The following is a 27188-nucleotide window of genomic DNA, read 5'->3' on the forward strand; positions in this document are numbered from 1 at the left end:
ATCATTTTTTGGGGTCGTAATATTGAATCAAACTGCAAAAAAAAAAAAAAGAATTAGAACAATCATGCACAAGAATAAAAAACCTACATGTAAACTACTCTTTAAAAAATTAAGCGTACTGCCTCTCCCTAATCAATACATTGTTGAACATCTATGCTTTGTTAAACAAAATATCAGTAGGCTGGTCTGGAACATGGATAGTCACCACACAAGGTCGAAGAGATTGTTAAGGTTAGTTCCCCATGTAACTAAATTGTACAGTAACAATGTTTAGTGTATGGGAATCAACTTTATAACCATCTTCTGGAAGAAACAGAGATTCTTCAAGAAGTTACAAAATGAAAAATAAACTTTTAGAGCACTGTGAACAAAGCATTGCTTCTAAAGTATACAAGACTTTATTCAGCGTGATCTATAAACCAATGTGGTGTAAACTAAGTGAACTAGTTTTATGTGTATATATATTCTTTTTATGTTGCACATTTCTGTACATTGAATGACAGAATAATAATACATGTGTAATATATCTTCCCCCCCCCCTCCATGAACCATGGACCTTGCCGTTGGTGGGGAGGCTTGCGTGCCTCAACGATACAGATAGCCGTTTCGTAGGTGCAATCACAACGGAGTGGTATCTGTTGAGAGGCCAGACAAATGTGGGGTTCCTGAAGAGGGGCAGCAGCCTTTTCAGTAGTTGCAGGAGCATCAGTCTGGATGATTGACTCATCTGGCCTTGTAACACTAACCAAAATGGCATTGGTGTGCTGGTACTGCAAATGGCTGAAAACAAGGGTAAACTACAGCCATAATTTTTCCCGAGGGTATGAAGTTTTACTGTATGGTCAAATGATGATGGCATCCTCTTGGGTAAAATATTCCGGAGGTAAAATAGTCCCACAATCGGATCTCCAAGCAGGGACTACTCAGGAGGATGTCATTATCAGGAGAAAGAAAACTGGCATTCTACGGATAGGAGTGTGGAATGTCAGATCCCTTAATCAGGCAGGTAGGTTAGAAAATTTAAAAAGGGAAATGAATAAATTAAAGCTAGATATAGTGGGAATTAGTGGAGTTCGGTAGCAGGAGGAACAAGACTTTTGGTCAGGTGAGTACAGGGTTATAAATACAAAATCAAATAGGGGTAATGCAGGAGTAGGTTTAGTAATGAATAAAAAATAGGAATGCGGGTAAGCTACTACAAACAGAATAGTGAATGCATTATTGTGGCCAAGATAGATACGAAGCCCATGCCTACCACAGTAGACAAATTTAAATGCCAACTAGCTCCACAGATGATGAAGAGATTGATGAAATGTATGATGAGATAAAAGAAATTATTCATATAATGAAGGGAGACGAAAATTTATTAGTCATGGGTGACTGGAATTCGATAGTAGGAAAAGGAAGAGAAGGAAATGTAGCAGGTAAATAAGGAATGGGGGTGAAGGAAAGAATGAAAGAGGAAGCCGCCTGGTAGAAATTTGCACAGAGCTTAACTTAATCATAGCTAACACATGGTACAAGAATCATGAAAGAAGGTTGTATACATGGAAGAACCCTGGAGATACTAGAAGGTATCAGATAGATTATATAACAGTAAGACAGAAGTTTAGGAACCAGGTTTTAAATTGTAAGACATTTCCAGTGGCAAATGTGGACTCTGACCACAATCTATTGATTATGAACTGTAGATTAAAACTCAAGAAACTGCAAAAAGGTGGGAATTTAAGGAGATGGGACCTGCATAAACTGAAAGAACCAGAGGCTGTACAGGGTTTCAGGCAGAGCATAAGGGAACAATCGACAGGAATAGGGAAAAGAAATACAGTAGAAGAAGAATGGGTAGCTTTGAGAGATAAAATAGTGAAGGCAGCAGAGGATCAAATAGGTAAAACGATGAGGGCTAGTAGAAACCCTTGGGTAACAGAAGAAATATTGAATTTAATTGATGAAAGGAGAAAATATAAAAATGCAGTAAATGAAGCAGGCAAAAAGGAATACAAACGTTTGAAAAATGAGATCGACAGGAAGTGCAAAATGGCTAAGCAGGGATGGCTAGAAGACAAATGTTATGATGTTGAGGCTTATCTCACTAGGGGTAAGATAGATACTGCCTACAGGAAAATTAGAGAGATCTTTGGAGAGAAGAGAACCACGTGCATGAAAATCACAAGGATGGAAACCCAGTTCTAAGCAAAGAAGGGAAAGCAGAAAGGTGGAAGGAGTATATAGAGGGTCTATACAAGAGCGATGTACTTGAAGACAATATTATGGAAATGGAAGAGGGTGTAGATGAAGATGAAATGGGAGATACGATACTGTGTGAAGAGTTAAACAGAGCACTGAAAGACCTAAGTCGAAACAAGGCCCTAAGAGTAGACAACATTCCATTAGAACTACTGACAGCCTTGGGAGAGCCACTCCTGACGAAACTCTACCATCTGGTGAGCAAGATGTATGAGACAGGCGAAATTCCCTCAGACTTCAAGAAAAATATAATAATTCCAATTCCAAAGAAAGCAGGTGTTGACGGATGTGAAAATTACCGAACTATCAGTTTAATAAGTCACAGCTGCAAAATACTAACGCGAATTCTTTGCAGACGAATGGAAAAACTGATAGAAGCCGACCTCGGGGAAGACCAGTTTGGATTCCGTAGAAATATTGGAACACATGTGGCAATACTGACCCTACGACTTATCTTGGAAGAAAGATTAAGGAAAGGCAAACCTATCTTTCTAGCATTTGTAGACTTAGAGAAAGCTTTTGACAATGTTGACTGGAATACTCTCTTTCAAATCCTAAAGGTGGCAGGGGTCAAATACAGGGAGCGAAAGGCTATTTACAATTTGTACAGAAACCAGATGGCAGTTATAAGAATCGAGGGGTATGAAAGGGAAGCAGTGGTTGGGAAGGGAGCGAGACAGGGTTTTAGCCTATCCCCGATGTTACTGAATCTGTATATTGAGCAAGCAGTAAAGAAAACAAAAGAAAAGTTCGGAGTAGGTATTACAATCCATGGAGAAGAAATAAAAACTTTGAGGTTTGCCGATGATATTGTAATTCTGTCAGAGACAGCAAAGGACTTGGAAGAGCAGTTGAACGGAATGGACATTGTCTTTAAAGGAGGGTATAAGATGAACATGAACAAAAGCAAAACCAGGGTAATGGAATGTAGTCGAATTAAGTTGGGTGATACTGAGGGAATTAGATTAGGAAATGAGACACCTAAAGTAGTAAAGGAGTTTTGCTATTTGGGGAGCAAAATAACTGATGATGGTTGAAGTAGAGAGGATATAAAATGTAGACTGGCAATGACGAGGAAGGCGTTTCTGAAGAAGAAAAATTTGTTAACATCGAGTATCGATTTAAATGTGAGGACGTCGTTTCTGAAAGTATTTGTATGGAGTGTAGCCATGTATGGAAGTGAAAGATGGACGATAATTAGTTTAGACAAGAAGAGAATAGAAGCTTTCAAAACGTAGTGCTACAGAAGAATGCTGAAGATTAAATGGGTAGACCACATAACTAATCAGGAGGTATTGAATAGAATTGGGGAGAAGAGGAGCTTGTGGCACAACTTGACTAGAAGAAGGGTTCGGTTGGTAGGACATGTTCTGAGACATCGAGGGATCACCAATTTAGTATTGGAGGGCAGCTTGGAGGGTAAAAATCGTAGAGGGAGACCAAGAGATGAATAGACTAAGCAGATTCAGAAGGATTTAGGCTGCAGTAGGTACTGGGAGATGAAGAAGCTTGCACAGGATAGGGTAGCATGGAGAGCTGCATCAAACCAGTCTCAGGACTGAGGACCACAACAACAACAATAACAACATAGGTCCTATGAAGGTGCTATGTATTCAGCCTTCACTGTTGATCGGATTACACATTTCTGCCGACGTGAACACCGTGTCACAGGCCCATCTGCTAACAAGCTCATATAGACTGTTGTTGACCGACGAGTGTCATAGTCACCAGAGAAGTCGGCATCTGAGTACACCACCAGTCCAGTAGAGTCATGTTTGTACCTTATGGTCATGTTCCTGGTCCCCTGTAGATACTTCATAATCCTTTTAACAGCTTGCCAATGATCGAGACCCGGATTATGTAAAAACCTACTCACCATACTCACAGTGAACATGATGTCTGAGCATGAGACAGTTGCTACAAACATTAAGCTGCCAACTGCCTGGCGATAAGGTTTGCTGTCCATCTCCTTTACCTCATGTTGGTTTGCAGGAGACTGCCACTGTGCAACATGGTTCCAACTTCAAACTGAGTGGAGTTCGATTTTGAATCATCCATGTTGAACTTCTAAAGTAAACAATTGATGTATCTTTGCTGGCCTATACAGATTTATTTTGAAGAAGGGCAGTGTTAGATTTACAATCCACAGAAGTATTTTCCATTGCCCACAGTAATTTCAAACATTGATCCCAGTGCTGTTAAAACATTTTACTGTATTTTTGGAGACTTACAAATAAGCAAGCCATCGTCCACATAAAGTGTCAAGTAGACATCAGTGTCATCTGTTAAAGCATGGAAAACACATTTGTCTGCATTCCGTTGCACAAGGCCAAACATTGTCAGAAAATGTATATATTTTTGATTCCAACAATGTGGTGATTGTTTGAGTCCATATAGACTCTTCTTCAGTTTGGAAATATTATTTGGGGCTTCTACAACAAAACCTTTTGGTTGCTCCATGTAAACTTCTTCTTTCAAATCCCCATTCAGAAATACAGTCTTAACATCAAACTGCCTAATTTCCATATCTTGTGAAGCTGCTAAGGCTAATAAAACTCCTATTGAATCATATCGGATCATAGGAGATAATGTATCTTCATAATCAATGCCTTTTCTTTAGATTAATGTTCAGTCTTGATCACGTTATGTCTGTTTTAATGAGTAACCGGTTTCGGTTTTTTCTATAAAACCATCATCAGACCTGTGAATAAATTTTAAGAAATACTAGATACCAATCTTTAAAGTATTTCTTAAAATTTATTCACAGGTCTGATGATGGTTTTATAGAAAAAACCGAAACCGGTTACTCATTAAAACAGACATAACGTGATCAAGACTGAACATTAATCTAAATATAACAATTAATTGGTCACTGAATTCCAAAAATGTTTACCAAAATTGTGCAATGCCTTTTCGTTGTGAATAACCTTTCGCACATAATCTGGCTTTAAAGTGTTGAATTTTTCCCTCTGAATTCTGCTTCACATGATAGACCCACTTACATCCAGCTGCCTAGCGGTTGTATGGTAATGGTACTAGATCCCAAGTTTTGCTCTTCTTCAGGGATTTCATTTTCTCTTCCATTGCTTGTTTCCACTTTGATGACTCTTTCGATGCCATTGCTTCTTCCAAAGTTTGAGGTTCAAAGATAATTTCAGGGCAATCTATATCTTGGTACTGAAAACAAGGAGGTGCTCACAGATTAGACCGATCTCTCAGATTCATCCTTTGATTTTCTTTCATTTGTTCACCGGTATCATCTTCTTCAGATTCCTCTCGAACATCTTCTGCAGCATAGTCTCCCAGGTAAAATTCAGTATATCTTTGTTCTGTGTTGAAGCTATGGGTTTGCCCTTCATTGAAAGAGACATTGCAGGAGATTTTCTTTAACTCAGGATTGTAGACGCAATAATTGGTACTATACCCACCATAGCTGATGATGATCAATTTCTTTGATTTACTATCCATTTTGATCCAAATTTATCAGGAACATGAAAGTATGATGCTGATCCAAACATCCTCATGTGTTCTGAAGAAGGAGGTTTTCCAAGCCATTTTTTATATGGTGTAACACTGTTGTTTGCTTTACACGGTCGGCGATTTAAGATAATGTATGCAGCAGAGTTGTGAGACAAGTCAGCACTTAATAACATAGTGTGTGCACACTCAACAACGGACCTGTTTTAATTTGGTCGTTCTGCTGTGGTGTATACGGACTTGTTTTCTCATGTATTGTACCATTTTCCTTGAAATAATCTTCAAATTGCTTATTTATAAATTCGGTTCCATTATCACTTCTCAGAACTTTGATTTTGTTTCCAGTTTGTCTTTCCATCAGTCTCTGAAATTCCAGAAACACAGGGAAAGCATCATGCAGACTTTTAAGAAAATACACTAACCTGTATGAAGTGCAATCATCCTTGAAAACTATGTACAATTGTGCACCTCCAAGAGACGGTTTTCTTATCCATCCACTCAAATATACATGAATAAATTCGCCAGGAACTTTCGATATTGATTCCAAATCTGAATTAAACGATTTTCTTTTGATATTTGCATACTGATGTGGTTCGCAAGGAAGATTTTCAACTTTCTACATATTGAAACCAGGTATTAAGTTCAGATCATCCATATTATTGAGGCCACTGAAATTAATGTGCCTAAGTCCCTCATGCCAGATCATGGTGGAATTCAGGGAAGCAGGATTTGCCTGTAGTACATCTGGATGTTTAAACAACATTTGATAACACTGATTGTCCACCTTAATTCCTGCTGCAATTAGACCTGAACTGAGAACTTCCATTCCCTTGTCGTCAAAAATAACTTTAATTCGTCTTTTTGTGACTGCTTCCACTGAAAATAAATTTTTCTTTAGCTTAAGAATATATACTGTTTTTTCCAAAGTGCGAGGTTACCATTTGCCCTCAACTAATGACTATACTTCAATTAATCCAATGCCTTCTGCTTTGACGATCGAGTTGACGTCAATTTGAACAAATGAGTCATCGGAACGAATTCGCTTAAATGTGTTGAACCACTCTTTGTGTGACGTCATATGTTTTGACATAGCACTCTCAGCTAACCAAATGTTGTCAAAACCTCGAGCAAAAACATATGCTTGTTCTGCATGCAAAGATTGGCGCTCAAATGTATCAGTTTTCGTATTAAGTTTTGCTAAAAGTCTTCTGCACTCAGATTTAAAATGTCCCTTTTTGTGACAGTACTAACATTCAGTGTCTTTTCTACTGACCATGATAAACGGACTGTTGATACTGGTATTGGAACTGAACTTGCATGTTTTGTCCACATTAACTGCTGCAAAGGCTGTTGAGTTTTCATCACATTGTAAAAGTTTTTGTTCTTGTTTCAATAACCTTAAAGCCAAATCATAGAAAGTTTTTTGATCTTCAGCACACGAGTCTCGTACAGTTGAAGAAACTGCGAACTTTGCTGGCAGACTTCCCAAAATTTTAGACATTTTGTCAGCTTCTGTAACAGGTTCCGCAACACCAGCTAATGTTCGTGCCAAGGACTCGACTTGACTGATGTGTTGTACAATTATGTCTGTTGGCGACATTCTGCAATCAAAAACTTTATGCTTCAAGGCCATTTTATTAACTGCAGTTCGCTGTTCAGAATAGTCGTTAGTCTGGCCCACATTTCCGCTTCATTTGTGCACGTCGTAACAGATAGCAATTGGTCAAATTCCATCACAGTAGATACAATGAGCATCGCCTTCACATTTAGGTCGTCCCAAGCGGTTTGACTCCCACCAGCTTCATTTGGCCTCGGTTTGCCCTCAACGATGTCGAGCACTTTTTCATGAAGAAAAATAATTTGCAACTGATATTTTCACAGCTGGAAATTTTTACTGTCAAATTCCTGGGTGCTGTACGTTTTCAATTTATCCATCTTCGTGTAGGCTGAATGTAAGACAAACTTATAATACTCAGTTTAAAATGAAAACGAAGGTTTTACACAATAGACCAATGAAATACGACGGTTCCAGAACTTGAGCGTCACAGTTCACGTGAATAAAACTCCGTTAAAAGCAATGAATTCACAGAACAGAAACAAATACTGTATGTATGCGTTTACCTGGGCCCATAACCGGATGTCTTTAATTGTGTTTGGCAGAAAATTACAGAGGGAAATACTGTATATTGGAGTAAAAACAACTTATTGCTCCTTTCTTTACTACAACCAAAAGCTACACCGCAACTGTAACAACAGAACAAAAAAAAAAAAAAAAAAAAGGAAAACAAACAAAGATGTAATTCTATAATGTCACAGAATGAACATAGAACATAAATATCTAGTGCACCACACAACAGAAAATGAAGACAAAAAAAAAAAAACTGTGCAACCAGCTCACTGCTGTCAACAGCAACAATAATTAAAGTATGTCGGCATAGTTCTGCTTGTAAATCTACATTCATAAGATGCAAACTGTTGTGAAGGTCTTGGCAGAGGATAGTTTCCTTCGGACAAGTTATTAGAGCTACATTCTGTTTCATTCATGTATGGAGTGGGGAAAGGGAGATTGCTTAAACTCTTCTGGGTACACTGTAAGTAACTGATGCGCAAACTTAGAGATGAAAGTAACTTTAGCATGATGTGTGACAGCTAAGTACCAGAAATCGATGAAAACTCGACCACAATAAGAAAGAACTACTACATTATAGTACAGAACTTACCGAAGGAAGTGCACAGTGAGATGAATAGAAATGACACTTCTATTCAAATACAGTATTTACTGGTACCGTGAAGTCACCACGATTTATTATGGTCCCCTGAACATTACAAGAGGTGGGTTATGGTTTTTAATAGGGTGTGTGATCACCATGGACAGCAGTGTGCTCCCATGTAAGCTACAAGTGCAGTAAGGAATTGTTCTGGTACGGCGTTCAACTCCTCCACCAGAAGAGTTTAGAACCGCTGGATGGTTGTTGGCGCATGTGGACATGCCTGCAACATGTGCCTCCAACAAATTCTTCGCGTCCTTGATGGGATTTAAGTCCAGGGAACGTGCAGGTCAGTCCATTCGCCAAATATCCTCTCACTCCATGTGCTCTTCCACCAGTGCTGTTCGATGTGGTCGCGCATTGTCATCCATGAAAATGAAGTGGGAGCTGAATGCACCCACATACATGGTGATGGAGTATAGTTTCACAATAACATTGAATTTACCATGTTCAAATATTTGGAGGTCAGTACACCTATGCAACAATATGCCTCATTAACATCTGGACCATCAAATGACGATGTTCGACAGTGTTCCCAGTTGCATTAGGTACTCTCATGTGGTGATAGGTGGCAAGATGCTTTCAAGTATAGTGGAGAATGAATGGGGTGCACGTACATAACACATTTGTAGGGCGACTGAAAAATGTTATTTAATTAATAATACTACATATTCGCTATAAGTAACACATTTTTATTAATCTCTTTCATCTACGCTATTTATCCTGTGTCTTCATGCTCTCATAATATTTCCTAATGTCGTTTCTGTAATAACAAATCAGGAAGATAACTCACTTTTACAGAGAGATCAGCGGTCTTTGGACTACTGGGCAATCATTTTGCCACACTTTGCACATCTTACAACAATTAAAGGCGAGACGATCGCAGCTCGTATTTTCCTCAATACAGTACTGCATTAAGCCGGGTTCACACAGGCAACGAAAGTATCGGCACAAGTCAAGTCATTCTGGAGTGGCGCTGTGAGCTACTGTTCACACAGGACGCCACAAATTCTTCGTAAATGCGCAGTTTGCAAAATGGCGTCACCTGTCTCAGCTGATTAAACGCCTGTACATATTACTAAATAAGATGTTTAGGAAACATAATAAATGTAAAATATTAATTACCAAAGTGTTTCTCGTCTCTCTTGTCTCGACTACATGTTTTAAGAACCGGTTTGCAGCTTCAAACCAAGCAAGGCTGGGTTTATAAATACCGTCTGTAGACGCACCTCTCTTAAGTGATTTCAGTACTTTTTTATGTTCATTCATGTAAGCATTTCGAATGCTTCAAATTTTTAATTTTGTTGTAGCTACATCAATTCCAGGTACATATTCACGCATACTGTTTACTATTTCAATTAATGCAGCATCTCTCAAATTTCTGTCTTTGTATGATTCGCTTTTGTGGTTCCAAAGGCATTCTCGTTCTTGATACACCTCCAAGAATCTCGTAATTGTCGCTGTTGACCACTTTTTCGACATATTAATAGCAAACACACAAGCAAAAGCACTATCTGCGAACGAATACGCACTAGAGAGGTTTGAATCCAGCCGCGAGGTAGCAATCGAATGACGTTATTCGATTGTGGAGAAGGCAAAATGGTGCAACAAAGTAGAACCAAGTTCAACTTTTTGTGGCGTGACAAAAGTTGCGCTTCTTAAATGGCGCCACTGAAAACTAGGAGTTCACACATGCAACTACAAAGTAACTGCAGTTCGCCATTAGGAGTGGCGATACTTTTGTTGCCTGTGTGAACCCTGCTGTAGTAGTAGACCACTTACACAAAGCTGGCATTGGTCATGACACCGACTTACGTGAAGTGGGTCCTCTCTGCTGTCTATGTACATCTTTGGTAATTGGTGACACGAGCTTCGGAGCCATGTAGAAATTCTTTGGGGTGTATCGACAGGTTTGAAAACAAGTGTACTGTACTCATGAAGACATAAACAGTCCACCGTTTTTAAATTTTCTTCAGGTTGTAAAACCGAAGTGGGACCATGGGAGTGCCAGCATTTTTTCGGTGGTTGAGCAGAAAATATGCATCAGTCATTGTGACATGTATTGAAGAGAAGGTAACTTCTTTTTCTGTCATTGTACAAATGTTTGTTTGGTGTGGCTACTCAAGACATCACCTAATATGCATACATTTCTGTGTGAACAGGCTAAAGAAATAGACGGACTGAAAGTTGAAGCGGATTCGAGTCAGCCGAATCCAAATGGCGTCGAATTTGATAACCTTTATCTAGATATGAATGGAATTATTCATCCTTGTACGCATCCTGAAGACAAGTAAGTTGCCATGGACTGATTACATTTACTTACAGGACTTTGCGACAATACGTGTTATAGTAAACAGTCGTGTAATTAGTATGTTAAGTGCCGGCATATTCGTCAACTTAAAAATTTGAAGGTGAGAAACAAATCAAAAACAGTTTTAAATGGTAGGTTCATTATGAAAAATATATGAAGTGTCGGAGATAAAGTAAACTGTTAAACTAATATGCCATTTTGTTAGTGACAAGAAATGAAAATTAATAGGAATCTGCCTTGAGAATTTACTGTCATCTAGATGCAACACACAAGAGGAGCATGTGCCTTTCGATTTGTTTTTTGAAGTGATAGGGGTTTAATTTGTTGTTAGAAATGAAGCAATTTTGTAATGTAACAATTAGTGGTTTGTACGTGGGGCTGTAAAAATAAAACATTGGAACTGTGCATCTATATTTAGTGTGTCAATCCATATATATTCGTCATGTACTCATAAAAGGCAATAGAACAGTTATACACAACATGTTACTAATTTGTTGTTTCTGTGTCTTCATTATGTTTTGGAACGCAGGTTGTGGTGTGATGTATTGATCCGTAGTGTAGCTTGAGGCTTAGATTATGTTAAAAAGAGACAGTTTGATTGAGAGTTGGATAAGCAGTATCAAAGACTTTCAGTAATGTGTCTGCAGTTACAACACATTTATTAGTTTTCTTTTACTGCTCTTGTTGGGTTAATCATGGATTACTTTTATTTGGATATGCTGTAAGTTCAGTTTTAGACGCTTTTTTCAAATTTTATAATTCTGAGGATTATGGTAATTTGTTTTCAGATATATTATATATGAATATTGTAGAGACTAAATATTTTTAAAGTTTATCAGTAGTTTTCTAATCCTGAGGCTGTTCTGTATGAGGAAACTTAACTATTTCAAAGTCAGCAGCAACGCTGGTGGCTTGTTCATCTACAACTCCTGCAGAACAAGTGTTGAGTTAGATGTAGTGACTCCCTTTTTTTATTGAAAAAGAAATTACATGTGTTCCATGTCAATCACTGTTTTTATTTTGTCTATTTCTGTGGACACTATGCATTTTGGAAGTGTGTATGTGTCAGACGCCTTCTACGACAAAAACTATGCACTTTGTTTACTGTTCTTGCAGCTGTGTACTCCTTGTGAAGAAGAAAACTCTTCGGGGTAGGTGGACACTGCACTTCTAATTGTGCATAAACAAAAAATGAAAACAGAATTGGTGTTTTACATACTCATTACACCTGGAAATAAATCCCTTGATGCATACATATACTTGTAATATAATGCCCAAGTGCTGCAGATACAGACTGATAAATCAGATGTGACTCATGAGTTTTGAATTAGTTACACAGCAGTTAGGCTACACATTATGAGTTGGAGGAAGTCACTTTTAATTATGCGATGATAAATGTATGAATTATAGTTGATGCATTTAGAGAATGTGCTTCTGAAGTGCCACAGTTGTCTTTGACATAATTGAACTTAGTTATCGACTTTTTCATACAGAACTTTTTTAGTCTTTATAACTATTATAATTTCTTTGTATATTGTCTTTTTATCTTGCTCTGAAACCTCTTCCTGTCTGATGTGCATATGAATCACATAATCAGCAAAGTTACTACAATAATTCATGCTGATGTTATGTTATAACATGGATTTTTATTGTGACTCGACTGAGACTATACATAAGTGAGGCAGCATGCTATTGTTTTCATATTGCTAGACAGTGTTTAATATTGCCGAATTGTTTGTATATATATATAAAAATGTTGTTTTCCTTTTGATAGGCCAGCACCAAAGGATGAAGATGAGATGATGGTTGCTATCTTTGAATGTATTGATCGATTATTCAACATTGTGCGCCCACGCAAACTGTTGTACATGGCCATTGATGGTGTGGTAAGTTTACCAGATGTTATTTACTGTATGGTGCAAACATTCTGGTTTAATGATTGGGTTGAGAACTGAAATGCAGCCTTATAAATTAAAGTACTCTGTCAAGCAGACCATTATCAAATACCGAAAATTCGGACTGAAACTGAATTAGTCTTACTATAATGCACTATGAAAGGCAAAAAAAGAAAAATTAAGCCCACAGTGTCTTATTTGCAGTAATGTTTCAGATACCTTAGGCATTTTGATGGTTATCAGTGATCATTAATATTAAAATCCTTAATGAAAAGAAATGGAGAAATAGTAGATTAAAGTATTAACATGTTTGAAGTGAAATAAGAGTTGTGTAAGTGATACAAGGGGGGGGGGGGGGGGGGGGGACACAATCACAAGGAAATTGGAATTCCTCAGATATACCAGTGCTTCAGTAAATGGATTGAAAACCACTTACTTTTATGTTAATAAATGACTGTTTTTAAGCCACGTGCAAGGAACAACCAGTATCATGACTGAGGAACAGAGACATTTGGATGTTTGTGATAGGCCTTCTTAAAAATCTTGAGTGTTTCTAAGTAGGTCACTGGCAGTATGTATGTTTCACTTCCAGTAGATTTTGTTTATTTCTATTAGCAATCCAGATTGAAAATGTACTGAGCTAAGGAATGATTCTGAAAGACATGTGGCAGATTTTTGTTGTTCATTTTGTGTCCCTCTTTTTTATTGATATGTTTAATTCTTCCTGCCTATTCCTCTGATCCATTTTCTTCATTCCTGTTCACTTCCTTTTGACAGGCAGACATATTGGATGTCAAGAGCCTTTGGATTAGTAATGAAATTGTTAAAAAAAAAAAAAAAAAATATAATAGCCCTATCACCATAGTGGCTAATAGTAAGGACGAGCTTAAAGAATTAGAATTCGAGCATAAAAGTTTTAAGGAGTCAACAGAAGCATCCGATTCCACTCATCTGCTTTGACCAGTGACATAATGGTGTTCTGGTGTGTGACGTCACTATGAAGCTGAGTTTTTGAGTAGGTTGTGTTTGATGGTGCCTTCTGGTGGTGTATGTGCTGAGTGTAATGTGTTGTATTGGGTTCATTTGAGGTTTGGTTGTGACAGTTGCAATGTTGTTGAGAGTGTACGTAGTTGGTGGCATAATGTGGTTTGGAGGCGTTTCCCGTGAGTTAAGGTTTTTTGTGTTTATGAGTTTAGCATTTTTGTTAGGTCTTAGTTGTTTCATGTTTGTTGTGTGGGACGAAGTTTAATTTGTTGTATAGTTTCCGTTGTTAGGTATGGATGTGACAGTGGAATTCAATAGTGCATCATTGCATGCGGAGATGGGGAGGACATGATGTCTATTATTAAATTTCTGCAGTTATGTGGGCTCATAATATGAGGCTTGTAAGAGTTCCAGCGTATCGAACCAGGGACACTTATATGTGGCAGCGTCAGCAGGATAACATCTGGCGGTCGATAGGACTTGGTGCCTGGTTCGAGAAATGTAGGTTGGCCATGAGGGGGATTATTTTGTTGGCTTATTACTTTTGTTATAGGTCCTCTACGACGTATCTTAGAAGAAAGATTAAGGAAAGGCAAACCTACGTTTCTAGCATTTGTAGACTTAGAGAAAGCTTTTCACAATGTTGACTGGAATACTCTCTTTCAAATTCTAAAAGTTGCAGGGGTAAAATACAGGGAGCGAAAGGCTATTTACAATTTGTACAGAAACCAGATGGCAGTTATAAGAGTCGAGGAACATGAAAGGGAAGTAGTTGTTGGGAAGGGAGTAAGACAGGGTTGTAGCCTCTCCTCGATGTTATTCAATCTGTATATTGAGCAAGCAGTAAAGAAAACAAAAGAAAAGTTGGGAGTAGGTATTAAAATCTATGGAGAAGAAATAAAAACTTTGAGGTGCCCCGATGACATTGTAATTCTGTCAGAGATAGCAAAGGACTTGGAAGATCAGTGGAATGGAATGGACAGTGTCTTGAAAGGAGGATATAAGATGAACATCAACAAAAGCAAAATGAGGATAATGGAATGTAGTCGATTTAAGTCGGGTGATGCTGAGGGAATTAGATTAGGAAATGAGACACTTAAAGTAGTAAAGGAGTTTTGCTATTTGGGGAGCAAAATAACTGATGATGGTCGAAGTAGAGAGGATATAAAATGTAGACTGGCAATGGCAAGGAAAGCGTTTATGGAGAAATTTATTAACATCGAGTATAGATTTAAGTGTCAGGAAGTCATTTCTGAAAGTATTTGTATGGAGCGTAGTCATGTATGGAAGTGAAACATGGACGATAAATAGTTTGTTTTATGATTATGTTGCGGAGGACCATTTTGGTTGCAGTTTTTGTTGTTTCGTAAGATGTGCTTCATTTTGGTTTATTTTGTGTTTTCTAAGACGTGCTTAATTTTGGTTTATTTTGTGTTTTTTATTTGTTGGTGGTGTGTGTGTTTGTGGTGGCCAATCCAGATTCTGTTGTTGGTAAATAATTTTTGTTTTGGATTTAATCTGTAATAATTGTGATGTTTTGTGTATTTATGGTGGGTTGATTGTGTTTTAATTTGTGTAGTGATGATGTCCGATTTTTCGATTGTTGAGGTTTTGGGGTTTTGGTTCTATTTGTCATAGTTGTAGGTGTTGGTTTTCCGGTGTTCACAGCTGCAATTGAGCTTTATAGGTCAATGGAATTGTCCGATTCCAGTTTTTGTAGTTGCAGGTGATGGTTTTTTTTGGTATCTACAGCTGCAGTTGAGCTATTTAGGTCAAGGGAAACGTCCGTTTCCATTTTTCGTGGTACAGCTATGGTTCGGCTATATAGGTCAAGGGAGATAACCGATTCCTGTGCTTTTTGTTGGTGTTGCGGAATGCTGTAAATTGATTTCTTGATATTTTCTATTTTGGGATCATGCAGCGTTTTTTTATTGTTTTGTTGTATATTATTTAGCTCGTCCCCTCCCCCCTTTTCTCCCCGTAAATCCCACAGCTTCCTGCAGTTGTCCCATTAGTTCCTTTTTATTTTTGGAGTGACACATTATTGTGTCATTTATAAGTGTTTTGCATTTATTGCCAATTGTATGTAGTGATGTCACAGTCGCCATATTGGATACCGTGAAAGGAGTGGTTTCTGCCTTGTTGATGTTGTCCTGGGTCATAACAGGCAGGTGGAATCAGACGCTTCTATAATGCCGTCTTAAGAACTATTTGACGTAAATGTGCACTCATTTTCCATGAAGAAAAAAGAGAACTGTAAAACTTTAGAAGGGTGTGTCTATTATCTATCCACAATGTTTTTGTTGGTGACACTTATCGTGAGCATTCATGGGAAGTTACGTTGGTGAAACAATTGGTTTGTATAGCCAGTGACATATTGTATTTTTTCTTTGGATTGCAGGAAAAATATTTTAAGTGTTTAATGTACTAAGAACTTTAAGAGGTTGGAGACTGTTCACTTAGAAAAATCCTGGGGCTAGAAAAATAGCCATTTGGGCCAGAAAACTGGCCATTTATGCCATTATTTAACCCTTCGGTGGGCACGCCTTTCATACTGCCATGAGTGGGTGCATTATGGCTTTTACACCGCAATTAGTATTACATTTTTAATGTAAGGAAAAATAATCTTTATATATAATCTCCAGTTACATTTTATTGGTGAAAACATAACATTACCTGTCCCTATAAACATAATCTTTTATTTATTTGTTGCCTTCACAATTCTCTATTATTGTCATTGTAATTTATAACAAACCAATATACTTTATTGCATTCATGGTTCTTTTAATTATATCACTTAATTGCACTGATTCATGTGAAAAGATAGTAACAAGGGAACACATTATGAAATGGAGCATTCATAAACTCCCTCTCCTGTTTATGATTGTGAATAAACTAGTCAACTCCATCTGCAGCTCACTTACACATTGCACATATTTTGTATCTATGACACTATGTTTCTTGCATACATTTTCCTTGCATTTCATATATACTGTTTTGGTTCTGCTATTTTAAATACCTGCCACATATGTAACAAATTCCAGGTTTTGTTGGCTCCTTGGTCTTCTCTTCTTCATGCCTATACTTGGTCAAGAAGGCGTGAATATCCTTGGGAAGTGTCTCAAGTAACACTCATTGATTCAAATGTTCTTCCATTAGGTCCAGAGCAAGATGTTTGAAAAAAATTCGCCTTCTTTCTTTGTTATCAGGATTGTTGAATTTGAAAATAATGTTTGCATTTATCCCAGCAATATCTAGATGTCTGTAGAAAAGTGCAAGTAACCATTGTCGCATTATTCTGGAAGTACTGTAGGATGAACACATCTGATCTACAGTCTACTCCTCCTTCGGTAGCATTGTAGTCCAAAGTCACTCTCAATTTATTAGTCTCTTGATATGTTTCATTTGTGCTGTACATTGGTGAGACCATACAAAAATCGTTTTGAAAACTGAAGAGACATGACTACTTCTCGGGTTTTATTTGCTTGGAATTCTTGAGGTATTTCCTTCTTATTTTTTTCATGGTTCCCAAGAAAGTCAAACCTTTGCCAAGGAGATTTTCAGCCAGAGGGTAGCTATTGTAGTAATTGTCAGTCGTAAGATTTCTGTTTGTTTCCTCAATTAGTGTCACTAATCTTTGCACAGTGTCATCAGGCTTGTTAGACTTCAGATAGGGTCCTGGCATCTGCTTGCCATAGTAAATTTCGAAGTTCAGGGTGTAAAATGTTTTGGCATCACACAAGGCACAAATCTTGATCCCATATTTTGCAGGCTTATTAGGGATAGACTGTACAAATCCGCAGCGTCCTCTGAAAGGATGCAACATCTCGTCAATAGTGACAAACTTGCTGACATTGTAGTGAGCAGGCAGTTGTTGACAAACTCTTGATGGAAGTCCTGAATAGGTGCTAGTTTGTCACATTGTTTTCTTTTATTCCAGGTACCCAGGTCGTTCGAAGCAGAAAGTGAAAGCTCTTATAGCTGAAGAGAGTTTGTAAAATAATCATTCCTGTACCATCTGCATCCCACAGTTCACAGCAATTCATGTGTCCTCCTTTCTTTATACCTATTAGATATAATGCACCTAAAAGAGCCTTTATGTCTGGTTTTGTGATGTCTCTGCAGTCTCGTTCTCTTGAATATTGAACTTCAGCTCTTTTACTTTTCTGGATGTATTGGTTTGTATTTTCTACAATGTTTTCAATCATCCCATCAATAATAAATGGTTAAAATGTATTTTTCACTTATGCAAATAGTTTCTGTATCTTTTCCTACGTAAAATTGGTAATCATCTGGTTGTTGTCTCCCCTCTTGAACCAGGTGGTCATCTGTTTCCTCTGGTGATTGTTCGGAGTCGCTGCTGTGGTTTTCTTCTTTGATAACTTCCTCTTCTGACTCAGATTCACATGAACCTGACAATTTTTGTAATTCTTCTTCTGACAATTCTTGCAATTCTCTCTCATAGTCTTCAGGACATACAGTTAGACGGTACCTGTCAAGTGCTGTCTCTTTCTCAATTTCCACACTTTTATGACACCTAATGAAGCACGTTTTTATAGTCATTATATACTAATATAAAGAAAGAATGCCTTGAGGCGAAAGAAAAACCCAAGTATAGAAAGTACTTACATCGCAAGGCGCTTAGCGGCAAACACACTGCAAATGCAACACTCATGTTTCAAAGAACAATAGTGACCAAACTGCTGAAAGCATGAATTGCACAAATGTAGTAAGTGGTGACATCTGTTGAGAATAACAAATACATATCTGGACATGGACACAACTGTAACACTATTTGTGATACTAACAGAAAACGAAATCTCGTGACTAACTGCCGCAGGCGCGCCCACCGAAGGGTTAAAGCATTACTGCCACATTTTTTGGACCATATTTTGATAAGTAATGAGTAGCTTCACTCACATCTTGGAGTAAAGGGTAGTCAATAGAATTGTGCTATAACACATCACTAGTTTTTTCTTCCTGTCCATAATTGAGGTAATCTGCTGATCTCTCAATGCTTAAGGTTGAATTGCAGAGTAGTCACGGAGATATGAGTACTGTACATGGCTGGCCATAAGGCCGTGGGATGGCACAGTTTCTACTCAGTAGTTTAGGGGAAAAAATCTGCAACTATCATCATCTTCAGAATTGTTGGTTCTCTGGTTTAAACCGCTTCCCCTCTCAGACTATAGTACTGTGTGAACTGTGATTGTTTCTGGGAATGATTCATGTTTCCACCCATCAAGTGAGGTTAGACTATCTAAAGTAACTCGAGATAACTTCCGAACTTGGTCAACAGTTGTCATTGGTGTTGACACCTTCAGCTGGCACATAGGATTCCAAAGCTTTTGCCCCAGACACCCAATTGCTCTTCGAGGGCAGTTGCTAAATGTAGAAACAAGGAAAGAAAATAAGCCATTGTGGCATTAAAACAGTGTTTAAACTGACAAAACAGTGACTGAAGCTGACAGCATGATAGAAAGTAAGCCATGAGCACATCTGTACTACACACTGAGAAATACCAAAATTCCAGCAGTATGGTGCAGTTGGCACTGGAAATGATATGGTTACACTTTATGCTGCACTGGCTGACTGTGGGAGCGTATCTGTAACAGTGCTTAGAGATTATTCCAACACCCAGGGTATGAAACCGTATGGTCTGTCGTGCCCCAGCATGATGGAGTGTAATCCCTTGCTGACATCATACCTCATCCATTGTCTTTCACACAAGATCAGTGTCATAGCAATTTACCCCATAATATGTTGCAGTGTAATAATACAAGAAGTCTCATTCACAAATGCCTCTTCTCAAAATATTTACTTGTCCAGATGATGATGATGATGATGATCATGATGATGATGACATTCAGTGTTGGTAAGGCACAGTGATCTCTACTGTTGGCAGTAGTAGGTAACATTCGGAGTTTCTCTACATCACTTTGTACTAACAAAATGAGATTTGTAAGTGTAGTAAAACTGTAGCAAAGAAGAGTAATTTGTGAAAGTTTTGTTTTTGAACATAATGTACATTGTGTTTGCCACAGTGAAGCAATTTTTTACTCCACCATAAATGAAATACGTCTACAACCTATCATAAGAGCCATTTACAATGAAAGTAAACACTTGATTTGATTTTGGTAGGGAAGCTAAAACAGCTTTGGTCTAACCCGCCACTCCCTGTACCGAAACCGAGTTTATTGTACAGTATTGCCCCCTGCATATCTAGTAAAGCCAACCAATGTCCTTAAATAGTGCAAGGAGTCCCTTTACCAGTTTTTTGTTAGACAATTTCTTAAGGTCTAGTTGGCCGAAAAATTCTGTGTCTCTTGCTCTACAATGTCGTGCATTCGAAGATTAGGTGTGACACAGTTTCTTCACTCTCATCACAGATCCTACATTTCTTCCATTATACCCATTGTATGCAGGTGTTTTTTGAAATTCCCGTGGCCAGTCATCAGTCCAACCATGAGTTTAATCTCTTTCCTGTTCAAGCCCAGGATTACAGAGCTTCTTTTAAAACACAGCTTTGGTATCATTACGCCGGCCGAAGTGGCCGTGCGGTTAAAGGCGCTGCAGTCTGGAACCGCAAGACCGCTACGGTCGCAGGTTCGAATCCTGTCTCGGGCATGGATGTTTGTGATGTCCTTAGGTTAGTTAAGTTTAACTAGTTCTAAGTTCTAGGGGACTAATGACCTCAGCAGTTGAGTCCCATAGTGCTCAGAGCCATTTGAACCATTTGGTATCATTACCTTATCATGTTTTTGTTTATAGACCTTGCTCCAGTAATCTGCATGCAGTCTTCTAAGCCAGTTCTGTAGTTCTTGTTTGATCATTGTCAGGACAGGTTCATGTCCAATGAATGGAGTCTTTTTCTCATCCTGATCAGTCTGTCAGCTTGTTCATTGCCACCGATCCCTGAGTGGCCAGGGACCCACTCTAGGTTTACCCTATTGCTTCCCCCTAGCTCCACCAGACCCGTGTGACATTCTGCAACAATCTGAGACCTCGTTGCAGGAGCTGCCAATGATTTCAGGGCTGTCAGGTTATATGAATAAATGTAGATGCTACGGTCCTTGTAACACCCACGCCTATTCTCCTCCACACAAGCCCTGATTGCAGTAATTTCAGCTTGGCATACCAAGGCCAGTTTTCCTAGAGAGCTGGTGCCCTAACTGTTTTTTTCCCCACTGCTCCCTGATTCCAATTATTATATTGTAAGATTTGTTGAAGCAGTTGGGAGTTGTTATATAGTCGGCCTGCATTTCCCCATCCATTCCTATATTTACCTAACTCACTATTTTAGTGTGTGATTGTGGACATCCTAGTGAGATCCAGTTATTACCAGTTTTGAGTGTGTATGCACCAGCTGCTGCCTTCATGTTGATCCAAAGGTGTAGTGGAGGCATGTCCAGCATGGAATCCATCCCAACAGTTGGTGTGCTGCTAATTCCGCTTGTTATGTCGAAGCAGGCCAGTCTCTGCACCTTAGCAAGCTCCGTAGCTGCAGCTCACTGTTCTACCTTCTTCCACCACACTAAGGCCTCATAGGAAATACCTGTTGGGGCTTGGGCCCCAGTTTTAGCCACAAACCCTTTGGGTAATCACTAGAGTACCTTTCACCTTGGAGCAGATGCTCCTAATGTGAGGGGTCCATATTAGTTTCTCATCTAAGGTTAACCCTAGATATTTCACTATCCCCTTAACTGGTAGAGTTTCATCGAAGAGCCTTAGATTCCAACTTGAGTGTTGGATATGCTTCTTCGTGAATGGTGCCACAACAGTCTTCTTAGGATTAACCCTTAGATCCTGTTTGGTGCACCAGCCTTGCACAGTGTCCAATGCACCTTGTGTTGTATTCCTAACTGTGTCAGTAAATTTGCCAAGTATTACTATGACAAGGTAATCTGTGCATCCTTGCTAAAAGCATTGTTTGGAATTTTGTTCCCCAATGAGTTCGTTCGCCACTAGATTCCATGATAAAGGGGACATAACTCCTCCTTGGGGACAACCTCTAGTGGTGTCAATTACCATCTTTTCATTCATCATGGTAGCCTTTACCTTCCTTCCACTAAGCATGGCCCTAGTCCACCTACATAACCTCTGCTGCCCTAACCATGGAATCGAAGTTTGTGTTACTAAAAGCCCCCTCGATGTACAGGAAGATGCAGAGGGCTATTTCTTGAAAGTGAAAGTGAAGTACTTTCTTCACCCTCCCAACGAGTTGATCAGAGTTCTCTCACATGATTTATCTGGCTGATATGCATGTTGATTTGAATGTAAAGGAGCCCTAATTAGCCTCCTCTCCCCGACATGTACATTAACCAGTTTTTCCAATGTTTTAAGAATGGAGGAGGACAGAATGATTTGTCTCATATCCTTGGCCTTGGTATGATCAATTCTCTCTGGCTTTGGGTTAAAAACAACCTTCACTGCCCTCCAGACATTGGGAATGATTTCTACTACTAGGCTAACCCTGAATAACCTGCATAGGACTCTTATGAGATTCTCTCCTGCCGGTTGCAGGAGAGGTGGAAAGATTTCATCTGGGCCAGGTGGCTTGAACAGTTGGAATGTTCCCACCGCCCATTGGATTTTATTGAAGTCGACATACTCTTTGGCTGATTCCCAGTCCTCTCTTTGAGTGCCTGAGAACCATTGTCTTTCAGAGATCACATTCTGGTGTGTGTTATCTGCCAGAGCATATTGAGGAAAGTGAATTTTGAGGAGCAGTTCCAGCATCTCATGTGTTGCCTTTGTGTATTCCCCATCCTCCTTCCTCAACATACCTGTTTGGCACTCTAGTGAGGATTTTGTGAAGTCTGGCTTGAGCAGCTGTGCCTCCACTTCCTCACAGAATGCCTTCCAGGATGTCTTCTTTGCTTGTCTAATTGCAAGGTTGCAGTTGACAAGGGCCTCATTATATTGTGCCCATCGTCCTTTATGTCTTGCAGGGTTAGACAGTCTTCGTACCTGTTTTCTTTGCATTTCCAAGTTGTTATTCCACCAAGGCACACTCCTGTTTGTGCACTTCTTGGTGCTTGCCCAGTTGTCCTGGTATGAGGTTGCTGTGGCAGAGGTGATAACCTTTGCTACTTTCTGAAACTCTACTGGATTCCTCATCGAGGTTTTAATTTCCGGTAAGCTTAAGTCAAAGTCCCTCCTATATGTCTCTCAGTCTGTTTTCTTGGGATTCCTATGGACTGTGGTATGTCTGATTCCCATGTCAACCTTGAATTTAATATACATGTGGTCCGATGAGTATGGCTCTAATGCCACATGCCATTGTTTGTCATAACTGCCCATCATCATGGAACTAGAGGTTAAGTCAGTTACTTCTTCCCTTCTGCTATTCCTGAATGTAGGCTCATGACTTCTGTTCAGGACCTCCAAGTTGTTAGACAAGAGAAATTCAACAAGGTACTCACCTCTATTGTTGGTGTCCTTGCTGCCCCACACTAGGCTGTGAGCATTGGCATCACATCCAACCAACAGTTGGTTGTCTTGCTGATGGCAAGCATCTGTCAGTCTTCTCACCTCCAAAGGAGGAAGAGAGCTGTCTTCTGAAGAAAGGTTTGCTGAGGCCAAAACTGTTTCTCTCGTGATATCTTCCTCACGTTGCTGCATCCTGATAGTCACCAGGTCCCTGGAGCAGAAATCCATCAATGGCATGAAAGAAATTCGATTTTTCACGAGTTTCTTAGATTTCTAGCCTAAATCAACTTACATACAGTGCCACCGAGCCCCGATACGTCCCCTTTGTATAAGTAGGGTTCTTGTATCAGGGCCATGTCCACTTCCTGTCTCCCCAGGCAATGGCTCAGGTCAGCAGTGACACCTTTACTGTGCTGCAGATTAATCTGCAGCACCTCCCGTCTCCCTCTTGCTGCCATCATTGACTTTTAGATCTTTGATTACTCTGAAGCTTACATGTGAGAACCCTAAAAACAATTTCAGATCTTGCTCTCGCATCGCCTTCAGGGACTTCTCTCCGACCTCCACCACCAGGGTTTGTCCTTCCAGTACAGCCTTCTGGTTGATTACTCTCCAGCCCTCTGTTGAGACTTTTGGGTTCTGGACCCCTATTTTCTCGAACAAAGTCTTTGGAGAGACATCCTTAAGGATCTTTGGTACCTATATTGATACCTTTTCCGTCTTAAGCAGCTCAGCTGCCATCTTGACCAGCAGCTTCGCATCTCCCATGGAGATATTATAGACACTTTGTCCTTGAGCCATTCCACCATATGCACCCCCTTACAGACAAAAATGAGGGCACTGCAATCTTGATAGACCCTCCTGCAATTGGGTCCTGGACCAGCGCCACCCCCCCCCCCCCCCCCCAACCCCGTCCACTCCCACCCAATCTTCTCAAAGATGCCCATCTGTATGAGCTCCTCCTGCTGCGAGGTGATGCCTACCAGTGGACAACCTTCCTGGATAACTGCCATCTTAAAAACCGAGACTGCAGACCTTTTAATTCCCCCCACTTATGTTTGGGAAGCCATTCTTTTCCTTAATTTTGTTTCTGTTCCCTGAGAAGTTTCCTCCTCTGGGCCCCAGATAAGGCTTTAATGTTGATCTGGTCCAACTTCTCAGTTACAGTTCCCACTTCTTGCTCAGGTCTAGACCCTGATTCAGTAGTGGGAGTGCATTCCATCAGCCCTGACCCTGATGTTTGGGTGTCTGAGGTCTCAGTTTGCCCCTCAGTTTGTTCAATTTATTTTCGTTTGTCGTATCCATCTTGGTCCCAAAAGATTTGGGGGATCTACATGGTCCACACCATGTAAACCCCGCACAGTGTAAGGCTACTTACTCAGGGAGGTCGCCTGGTATCCCTGAGGCTCCATTTGTGACACATCTTCCCATCTGCCACGCACCCCTCGGAACAGATTGCATCACAACTTGGGTTGGGGAAGGGAATTAGGTAAGGACTAGGAGTGGATAAGGAAGACAGGATGTTGTAGGGCACTCTTAGTCTGATCCGTCAGCTAAGGCCTTCGGCATTGCCCTCAGCTTCACATGAATATGCAAGCCTCTCCAACCACACGGACAGTGCTTCGCCAATGTGGTGTCCCCCGGAGAGGAAGTAAATGCTTAATTTAACAAAGATTTCTTTCCTTTAAAGTCAATTTTTGAAGTTAGCAAATGGAAGAAGTGACATGAGGTTAAATTTAGAGAATGTTATTGTCATATGTGCCATGAAGATACATAGCAGTAGGTTCATATCTATTTAAGTATAAAAATTTGTTAAAGCATTATATTTTCTTATTTGTGTTGCTGTTATCTGACATAAGAATGCTATTTTCATGATTTGGCCAATTATAGTGGCATATTTTCTACTTTATCATTATTTTTATCTTTCCTACTATGCCATACGGCTTTCAAAAATTGATGCCCAGTGATTGTAAATGGACGCAGTTGTTAGTGACAAATTTGTCTGAAAACTGTAGTCATCATAGTAAATAAAAAATATGTAACATCATTGTTTTGAAAATAGTGGATACAAAGTAGGGAAAGATACAGTGGTCATAAGTTTAATGGTCTTGAGCTATATTCGCCAGTTGCCTTTTGGGATTGATGCATTGTTGGATTTCTCTCAACTGTTATCTTCTCAGAGTATTCATTCCTAACACTCATTTTATAGTCTCCTTCAGCACAGGGCTGAAAGGAAATGATCATAATGCCGTCAATCTCAAATCTTAAGATGGGAAGCAGAATTACTGAAACTGTAGTAAGAATAATGTTGAATATCTGCAAATTAAGAAAACAGTTTCCAAAACAAGAAAATTAGCTGTTGCAGTCCTGTGAGACAACTTGACAGCTAATCTGGATTTTTTTGCACTCATGCTATTCTGATAATATACTTTAATGTTTTGGAAGCATTGCAGTTGATATTCATGTTTTTATGCAAAGGTTTTTGTGCTGCTGTTTTTCTAAGTCACAGGAATTTTATTGCTAACCTTGTAATCATCTGTTACTAAGTAGTTTCCATGCAATTTAAATTTCAGGCACCTCGGGCTAAAATGAATCAGCAACGGTCACGGCGTTTCAGAGCTTCTAAGGAAAGTGTTGAGAAAGTTCAAGAAATGGCTCGTATTCGATCAGAATTGGCAGCAAAGGGTTGTTTCCTGCCACCAGAGAAACCAAAGGAGAGCCACTTTGACAGCAACTGCATTACTCCTGTAAGTCACTTTGCAAATGTGTTTTTCATGTTGTAATGTATTTATTTCTAATGTTCAGGCTTATGCTTTTGGGGAAAAAAGGTACATTATTGTTAATCTAAAGCTCAAGAATCTTTGCTTACTGTTAGGTTGATGCGAAGAGAATTCACAATTTAGATGAAAAATTAAACCATTCTCTTCCACAGTTGTGTGAGGAAAAGTATGATTTCTCCTGGCTGCAGAATAATGTCATATGAAATTGGATCACTAAGAGAAACACAGCAATTATTTTGTGCAACATTGTTGTGGCTGGAACATTTAGCTTTTATAGAAATGGTGTCATGCAACAATTGCCATGTGTAAAGGTGTCTGGACATTAGAACAGAAATGTGAACTACTGAATAAACATGTTGCACTTGTTATTGTCACTTTTGAACAACAGAAAGATGTAGTTTATTTATTCTGAGTATAAGGGCAAATCCCAAGTGAGCTATCCCTGGATATGCCAGATATTTATAGAGAAGACTGTATCAACAGTAGCAACATCTCCGAGTGGTGCAAATTCTCTGAAGACGGCATGTCTGTGCCTTGCTGAAGAAGGAATGTTTGCCTTGCTGATTTGCTGTGTTGTGTGCAACTAGTAACAGCTCTAACACCACTAAATGTCACTGTCATTGTGCAGTGCTTCAGAATAATGAATAAATGTTCAGTAATGATTAAGTAAATTTAGGACGTTTTATTCCAGTCTATTCCAACTTCTTTAATCACTGCTAAAAGTCTAGATCAGGCCAGGTGGTGTATTTGTGTGTCTCGTGCAGCAGTGTTGCCAGTGCTTGCCATAAACTATAAAGGGAATGAAAAGAGGTGTGTCAGCTGCTCGTTCTATGCAGTCAGTGAGAGAGAAGCAGACAGACAATGTAGTTCAAAGTAAAGGTTGAAGGAATAGTGTCACAGTCTCCAGTCAGCATACTATAGGCTCTGAAATCAAAATGCATTTGAAAGAAACAGGCAAAGATTTGGAGAGTCAAAACTATTGATTTAAGTTAAGCAATACTAGCAGGTCTCAGACTAACCACACCTCATAACCTGTGAGCTATTTGGCAAAAAATCAAACATTTGTGACAGTCACAATTATAAATTTAATTGCTGCTCATTTCACTCGTGGAAATTTAGGATCTTGTATTATGTCCTAGCCTCACCACAACATTGTAATTCACGACACTTTAAAAAAAACTGTCAAATATTTGTGACAGCAGTGAAGAAGATAATGGATTAAATTTCAGCCTCTTGTTGTTTATGTGCAAATAATGTTTGGGTCAGGATGTAACCACAGGGCAGCGGAGGACGC

The 27188-nt window shown here is 39.2% G+C and overlaps 1 protein-coding gene across 1 annotated transcript in view; it reads left to right on the forward strand.

Annotated features, from left to right (window-relative positions):
* Positions 1-10346: 10346 nt before the first annotated feature.
* The window catches only part of LOC124804798 (5'-3' exoribonuclease 2 homolog), a 431320-nt gene continuing 414478 nt past the window's right edge, over positions 10347-27188 (forward strand). Inside the window, exons 1-4 of the mRNA XM_047265135.1 lie at positions 10347-10565; positions 10655-10782; positions 12578-12689; positions 25688-25861. Coding sequence (XP_047121091.1) covers positions 10491-10565; positions 10655-10782; positions 12578-12689; positions 25688-25861 — 489 coding nt within the window. The 5' untranslated portion in view covers positions 10347-10490. The remainder of the gene's footprint in view (positions 10566-10654; positions 10783-12577; positions 12690-25687; positions 25862-27188) is intronic.

The sequence above is a fragment of the Schistocerca piceifrons genome, chromosome 1 (genome assembly GCF_021461385.2).
Source record: "Schistocerca piceifrons isolate TAMUIC-IGC-003096 chromosome 1, iqSchPice1.1, whole genome shotgun sequence".
In the NCBI taxonomy this organism is placed as follows: Eukaryota; Metazoa; Arthropoda; class Insecta; order Orthoptera; family Acrididae; genus Schistocerca; species Schistocerca piceifrons.